This window comes from Adiantum capillus-veneris, chromosome 20 (genome assembly GCF_014529385.1).
Source record: "Adiantum capillus-veneris isolate H3 chromosome 20, ASM1452938v2, whole genome shotgun sequence".
Taxonomy (NCBI): Eukaryota; Viridiplantae; Streptophyta; class Polypodiopsida; order Polypodiales; family Pteridaceae; genus Adiantum; species Adiantum capillus-veneris.
The window spans coordinates 2,233,061-2,241,547 of NC_140950.1; the positions used below are offsets into that span (position 1 = coordinate 2,233,061).

Genomic DNA, 8,487 nt, shown 5'->3' on the forward strand with positions numbered 1-8,487 from the left:
ACAATCCACGATCTTTGAATGATGTGGAATGTCCATTTATTATCAAGAATAAACATATTCTGATTGGGATTCGCCCCAATACTTGAACCCTTCACTTGCAGGCTATGATTCTACACCCTCAACACTATCTAACACAGGGTCTTGATGACCCCAAGGCGGTGGGATCAATGGTCACGGATTCGCTACGGGGATCTCGAGGAGGATGGACGATGGACAAAAAAGTCAGCACATCCCCCCCCCCCCCCCCCCCCCCCCCCCCCCCCCCCCCCCCCCCCCCCGAGACTCGAACCTGAGACCTCTTGTTTGGCAGCCCAACACCCTAACCACTCGTCCGCATGGGGTTGCTTGTCCCCAAGGCCTTCGAAGCCACCCTCTGATAAAGTGAACTTGAATAGAGCCAAAAGTAAATGTGGACCAAAAAAGTAAACATGAACAAAAAAAGCAAACAAGGACAAATCGGACGACGTCCGAGTTTTGCGAGAAATGTGCTTCACTTCAGCACCGTAGATCCCACTGCTCATACTTCATTCAATATACATTGTTGAAGCTCTACCACTAAGCTACCATGAGTCAATTGAAATAAAGGTGAGAATTTGTAATGATATAACAAAAATGACAAGGTGGAGATCACATGGTGTTCACACGGGGATCACTTTGGGATGGATGGGATCGAAACGTGATCACTCTGGGATGGATGGGATCGCAAGGTGATCACATCCCGATTGGAATTACATGGGATCACATGGTGTTCACATTTAGTATACCTGTGGTTCACTTTAATTGGGATCACATGGTAATCACTTGGACAAATGGGAGTCAAATAATTACGAGGTTAAGGCGAATATCAGGAGATTCTCTAGGTGAACTTAATTAATAATGCTTCTGGTATGTAAATTCGCATCGCAGCCTGCCATCACCGGAGGCGCATCTTCTGATGCAGGTTCGTCTTCTTAGAGAGAGAGAGAGAGAGAGAGAGAGAGAGTGTTGCACAATGGCTATGGACTCGTGTGGTAGAAGGTTGTACATTTCTGTTATATTTTCAAGGGGACAATCCTTTGCTGCGCATTGCTCTATGAAAGAAGAGTGTTAGTGTGTGAGGGTCTCTGTCTTCGAAATGCCCTCATCACACCCATTAAGCGTAACACACCTCAATATGCACTCTCTTCATCTTCATAGAAGGGAATGCAGGGTGCCAATCATACACGTTCCAGTTTGGCGCATGCCTTTGCAGCTTCACTTAAAACATGTGCAAAGCAGAAAGATGCAAGACGAGGGTTGGACATACATGCTGAGCTTGCTCGGCTTGGGCTTCTTGATGAACATACCTATGTCGGAAGCGCTTTGGTTGACATGTATGCCAAGTGTGGATTGCTTGCTAAAGCACAGCAAGTTTTTGATTATCTTACAGTTCAAGATACCGCCACATGGAATGTGCTTATGACAGCTTATTCCAATTGTGGGCATGGTGAAGAAGTGATTAAAGCTTTTGAGAAAATGAGACTAGTGGGCATCTTTCCTGATGCAATCTCATTCGTTTGCAGCTTAAAAGCTTGTAGCCTGTTTGGTGCGATGCACAAGGGCAGAGAAATACATGCAGCTATACAACATGAACGACTGCAAGAAAGCAACATTTACATTGGAAGCACCTTGGTTGACATGTATGCAAAGTTTGGGGCACTCACTAAAGCACGCCAAGTCTTTGACAGCCTTCCAACACAAAATCTTGTAACATGGAATTCTTTGATATCTGGTTACGCTGAACACAGGCATGGGGAGAAAGCACTCGAGTGTCTGACAGAGATGCAGGTCAAGGGTCTCATTCCCAATGTCATTACAATGGTGCATCTGCTAAAAGCTTGTAGTAGCATAGGAAGTGGAGATGATTGTTTACAAATACACACGGAAATTGCTAGAATGGGTTTGCTAAATCAAGATGTTATTATTGGGGCCTCCTTGGTGAACATGTATGCCAAGCTAGGTTGGCTTGTGAAAGCTCAAGAAGTTTTTGACAAGCTTCTAATTCGAAATACTATTGCATGGACCACACTTATTGCAGGATATGTGGATCAAGGGCATGGTGAAGGAGCTCTAAAATGTTTTGAGCAGATGCAGCAAGAGGGTATAGCTCCAGATACTACTACACTTGCTTGCATCTTGAAAGCTTGTGGCAGCTCGGGTGCAATAGACAAAGGTAGAGAAATACACAAGGAGGTAGAAAGGCTAGGGTTGTTAGGAAGAGATTCTACCATAGCCAACACTTTAATTGACATGTATTTAAAGTGTGGCGTGCTTGTGCATGCCCAAGAAGTTTTTGATCAGCTTCGAGATCGAGATGTTGCTTCTTGGACAGTGTTAATATCTGGGTATGTTGAGAATGGAGACAGCGAAGGAGCAGTCAAGCATTTTGAAAACATGCAGCTTGATGGTGTCTCTCCGAATGCGGTTACTCTTGCGTGTAGCTTGAAGGCGTGTGGGAGCATAGGTGATCTAGGCAAGGGCCAAGAAATACATGGTGAGGTTGAAAGAAGGGGGCTCGCAGGGGACCTTGTTATTGGCAACACACTGGTTGATATGTATGCAAAGTGTGGCTCAGTTTTGAAAGCACGAAGTGTCTTTGACAGGATCTCAGAGCGTGATGTTGTCTCATGGAACGCTCTTATTTCAGGATATGCTGAACTTGGACTTGGGGAAGAAGCACTGACATGTTTCAGTGACATGCAAGCTCAGGGTTTTACTCCAGATCCTGTCACTTTTGTTTGCAGTCTAAAAGCTTGTGCCAGCATGGGAGCTGCCGTGATGGGCCGAGAGTTACATGGTGAGATCGCAAGAAAAGGCCTACTCAAAAGGTTTGTTGTTGTGGGGAGTACCTTAGTTGATATGTATGCCAAATGTGGGCTGCTTGAAATGGCAGAACAAGTTTTTGCAAAGCTTCCTATTCAAGATGTGGTGTCGTGGAATTCACTCATTGCAGGATATGCCCAGCTGGGAGAGATCAGGACAGTGTTTTATGCTTTTGAGAAAATGGTCGGAGAGAGTGTGAGGCCAGATATGGTCACTTTTCTCATTGTTCTGAATGCATGCAGCTGCTCTGGTCTTGTTCATGACAGTTGCACATACTTTGAGGCAATGAATAAGAATTTTGGCATTGTCCCAGTGCTTGAGCATCACAGTTGCATGGTCGATCTTCTTGGCCGTGGAGGCAACTTAGACAAGGCAGTGGCAGCAATCAGGAAGATGCCTGTTTCCCCAAATCTCGTGGTATGGAAAACCATGTTGAGTGCCTGCAAAATCGGGGGCAATGTCAAGCTGGGAAGAGAGGCCTTTCAAAATGCTTTGTGTCTGGATGACAGTGATAGTGCTGCTTACGTTTTGATGTCCCAGACTTTGCTTATGGAAAGTCATAGAACTTTAATGAATGGGATTGAAGTGATTGATTGTCATGCTTGAAAAATTAACAAATAGGCTGAAATGCATGCCAACAGGAAATCAGTGATACAAACACAAAACAACGAAAATAACTAAGTCTGGAGCTGACATGGAAAAGCCGGACTTGTGAAGTGTTTCCACCAAAAAATGCCAACGGGGTCGTAACCTAGTTAGTGGTTAAGGTGGATGTGTGGGTGTGTAAGGACCCAGGTCCGACAACCCAGCGGAATCTTTCAAATTTCAGTTGTACCCAACAAGTTGCAACCTGGCTCTATGCCAAGGGAGTGGAGGGGAGAATGGAAACCACACATGAAGACAAATTGGAAAAAGTGTGGGAAAGAACCAGACCTTTCTACACTCTTTCTTTCTTTGGCACTCCCGGTTTTTCTTTCAAGCCTCTTGAAAAGGAAATCTGTCCCTTCCCTCTTCACATCTTGCAAAATCTTGCATCTATTGTTTAAAATCTTGCCCCCAAAGTATCTGCTGATTGCTTCGACATTGAAAGTTGTTCCAAAGCTTGTGTGGTTTCTTGCTATGGGAACAAGTTTTCTCTCGCTCAGATTTCATGATCCAAAATCTACCGCATTTTACAAAGGGGATTTGCAAGCAGTTATACTCTCTCTCTCTCTCTCTCTCTCTCTCTCTCTCTCTCTCTCTCTCTCTCTCTCTCTCTCTGTGTGTGTGTGTGTGTTTGGAGGAGTAATCGTTCCCTGTTACATTCATAACTGAATGCCTTGATTTTTCTTGCTGGGAAGGGATCGTGGAAGAATTGGATGGTTGGGATTCTTGGTGTGTCTCTCCATGTTCAGCGGAACTATTAGAAGGTTGAATGTCCCCCACTATGATCGACGGTTCCGTTGGGTATTTGGGTTGGAAGACATGGTGGCTCAATTCCTGTGTTGCCTTTGTTTCCTGGCGGATTTTTAGCCGAGAAGGGTCTTTGCGTCAATAAGTTCTCTCCCACTGATTGCGTGTCTATCTCTTACCTAGTTTAGGACGTGATGTACTTGCCTTTTTGAGAGGGTGGGTGTTCGTGACCATTACTTACGCCTCTGTACTTTCTTGTGCAGCTCTCCTGTGTAGAATATGTCAATAACATGAGTGCTAGGCTATTAGTAGTACGTTTTTTATTGAGGCAACAAGAAGGATAGTTAAATACTTGCTTAGGTAGATTGTGAGGCTCTTGTAGGTTTTAGAGTGGGAGATGGCGGCACATCACTTTTGTTTTCACCTTCTAAGAACTTTGATGAACATTCACCATCACTGCGTATTGGGCTTCGTTGCTCATCCTCCTCCTCCTTTTCTTCCATATGTGTGTTCTCATTTTCAATGCCTTTTCCTTTTAAGCAATATAGGTTCTTACCCTAGCAAATTTAATTGTGATTAGTGTAATGGAGTTAAACCGGCATGAATTGGTAGTAGTCTAACCCTTGAGGCCTTTGTGTGCTTTTCCCTCTTGTTGCTAGCTTATCACTCTTTGAGTCTCTTCCTCCTTGAATTGCTCTCGCTCATTGGGAGAAAATGTGTCTTTTGGAAAGTCAATGAAAAGAGGACACTCAGTGTACACTTTTTTGGGCCACAATGTTACATACTGCTCTTTCATATACATGTATGTAGTGTGCTTTAAATTCAACTAATTTCCATCACGGGAATCTTCTCTGTCCAACCCAATCTTTGTGCCCATCTAACATATATTTTAACATAATATATATATAGTCAACTACACAACTTCTTTAATGTGCGATTATTTACGATAATATTACATACATGTAAAATGTCCGTTTGTTGGTAGCTATGTTAACACCCTCCTTGTGTTTCTATATGTTTGCTTTGAAACTGCCTTTCAATCGATAACACTCCACCTCATACAATTTTCCATGGTACCTCGATTGTCACTCTCATATAGTAGTCTTCACAAGGGCATCATTTTCAGAGAGACTGGCATGATTTCTTCAGCAATGCATATTGTCTCATGGCCTTTTTGATGAGTCGATTCCACCAGGTCTCTGAGTGCAACCATTTACGGAACACGGAGTGCTATATTAGACACAACCATGTTTCAGAATGGTACTCTTTTTTTGGCAACTTATATCACAATGAGTTTATTTAATACAGATTTTAGGCTTGTATATAACGTCGTTGGGTCATTGCTACTAACCAAGGACCTCAACACGTTGCTACGATGTTTGTTTTGGTAGTTCAACACTTGCAAGACTATATATTCAATCATCTAACAACGAACTCTAGTCTATGTCTATAAGCAAGTTAAATTTACATGTTATTGATAATAGAGCAGCTCGTGATTGCAAACATAACTCCTTTTGAACCTAATTTTTTTTGGACTTACCTCCACTGCTCTTCTCTTAGGTCAATACCTGCAATTGTACCTGTCTGTTGTGTGTTTGTTTGGCCTTTCTTATCTGCTATGTAGAATGCATTATGGTATTAGGTGGTGAACTCCTTCGTTGTGAGATCATTTCACTTATTTATCACAGATTCCAATGCCTTTGTATACTTTGTCTGCATCATGAAATTGGTTCATTCATCATTAGATCTACTACATTCTCATACTAAAAGTAAATTAGGTCAATGAAACTCACTGGATAAAGTAGTTGAGATAGAACGAGAAGAGAAACCTTGTACCAATACCTATGCGACCCTCCATGCCTGTTAATTTTTGCATCTAGTTTTTGTTGTGCAAAAAATAATCTACTATAAGAAAACTAAGAAGCGATAATTATGCTATAGTTCTTTTGTTAAGCATACTATGCTTGCCAATTCAAGCGTGCCACCACAACGATAACTTCTCCCTCGTTATCCTTAGTAAACCCAACCGGCCTCCACATAACAATGATACTTAGGGTCCATTTTGTGAGTTGCTAAGCAAATCACCTGACATTATTTCATAAATTTATTTTTTACTTAGACATAAAGTGAGAAACAAGAGTAAAATAACATTGTGTACTTGTATCAATTTTCACGTTCCATGTCCTAAGTCAATGGTTCCCATTCCATGTGTACAACCCTTTTTCCTTGCATGTCTGTCCATATTGTTTTTTGCAATTCTTTCTTAAATTCCTCATTTCTCTCTAGGTTTTTTTAATGTCACATCTTCCTTCTACTAGGTGAACATCTGGATTATTTAGGGAGACCATAAATCTAACACGATATGGAACATTCCCATATATAGAGAATTCTATCGATAGATTATTCACCTTATCAAGTATCCACCATATACCTGGATGCGATACAAGCAGTATAATAGTACTAGTGGTAGCGATACCTTGCAAATGTTCTTTATTACCATGTTAGAAAAGTTGGTCTTTATGTAGATTGCTTCACGAGTGTTAGATGAGAATACTATAACTTTAAAACTACCAACCTCAAGGTGATGCAAAGTGTCATTGAGAAAATTCCTTTTTAGCATGAAATTCTTTGTAATACTAAAGAGACCGTAATTTCATCCACCGCGTCCTTTCCTTTGCCATCTTCTTCACTCAAGTGGTTTGGATTAGGGACGTGCTTCTTCGATGGTGACAGTAGCTCGGCTTGCGTATTCCCCTCAGCAATGGCTTTCATCTACTTCTCCACTTCCTTCCTTGAGGTGATTGCTTACTTTGTGCTAGCTGCGACCTTTTTCGTAACGATCTTGTCCTTTTTTTTGGGGACTTCCAATTAGGGTCATCATCTTTTATTGCTCGTATTACTCACCTGCTTTCAACAACTTCACTTTTTTAATCTACACTTATTTTTTTTTAAAGCTGTCAACTACATGGACAATCACAAATAACTATTAGCTTGGTTTGTCAACAAACAACTATTAATTTCATGAGTAATTTGACCGCAAATCTCTTGTGGCTTATATTTGATCCTAGCGCCTTTGTAGGAGGTCTTGAGATGTGTCTCTTTTGCAGACCATCTGATGCTATGCTCGTGGCTCATGGAGCGACATACATATAACCTTTTGCTCTAATCGGTTTGCCTTGTTTTATTGCTTGGGCATAGAACATTGGCTATTACTTGGGAGAGAACACATAAGAAAATCAAATTTAGAGTTCTTACCAAATCTCTCATCGGTCAGGCCACAATGGTACCCATCACAACACCTAACATACACACATTATCATTGATGGGGAACGAGGCGTGTGGCAACATCACTCCAGGGATTGATGTTGATTTGACGGCTACCCCTAACATGCCTCTGGGAAAGTCTCTTCCATGGAGATTTTTGTGGGGTAGAGAATGTATTACAATTTTTTTACCGACTTCCTTGCCCTTTCTTAGAAGCACCACTTGCTCATGCTTGCTAAAAAACACACTTACAGACTCCATTCATTACCAAAAATAAAGCTAAAAAGAAATGTGAAAACCTCGACATTTATGGTCTCTTTGATACTCACACAAGGAAGAAGATATATATATATATATATATATATATATGTATGTATGTATGTATATATATGTATGTATACATATATATACATATACATATATACATATATATACATACATATATACATATATATACATACATATATACATATATATACATACATATATATATATATATATATATATATATATATATAGAGAGAGAGAGAGAGAGAGAGGGATAATGGGTTTTCAAGCCCTGGTTTGGTTAGAGTGTTCAAGCGCATGGGACACTGCTTTTGTAGCATGCAGCTACATCTCTAGTCTTATGGAGTTTGCATGGCAAAGTGCATGCATATATATATGTAAGAGCTTCATAATAATAGAATATAGCGTGGTTATATTCAAAGTGTGTCGATCATCTCTCTCTCTCTCTCTCTCTCTCTCTCTCTCTCTCTCTCTCTCTCTCTCTCTCTCTCTCTCTCTCTCTCTCTCTCTCTCTCTCTCTCTCTCTCTCTCTCTCTCTCTCTCTCTCTCTCTCTCTCTCTCTCTCTGTGTGCGTTAGCCTCAGCCCGAACCCTAAGCTCTTCTCCCCCTGCTTGTCTCCCCCTGGGCGACTCCCCCTGGGCGAGGGCGGCCCTATCGGGAGGTGTTAAGCCCCAGCACGGCCTGCCATAGAGCAAAACGCAG

The 8,487-nt window shown here is 41.6% G+C and overlaps 1 protein-coding gene across 1 annotated transcript; it reads left to right on the forward strand.

The window, feature by feature from the left end:
• Window positions 1-856: 856 nt before the first annotated feature.
• LOC147431993 (pentatricopeptide repeat-containing protein At4g13650-like) lies at window positions 857-4,046 on the forward strand. Its single transcript, XM_086491812.1, has one exon. The coding sequence runs from the start codon at window positions 1,183-1,185 to the stop codon at window positions 3,445-3,447; it is 2,265 nt and encodes a 754-aa protein (XP_086347938.1). The 5' UTR covers window positions 857-1,182; the 3' UTR covers window positions 3,448-4,046.
• Window positions 4,047-8,487: the final 4,441 nt, after the last annotated feature.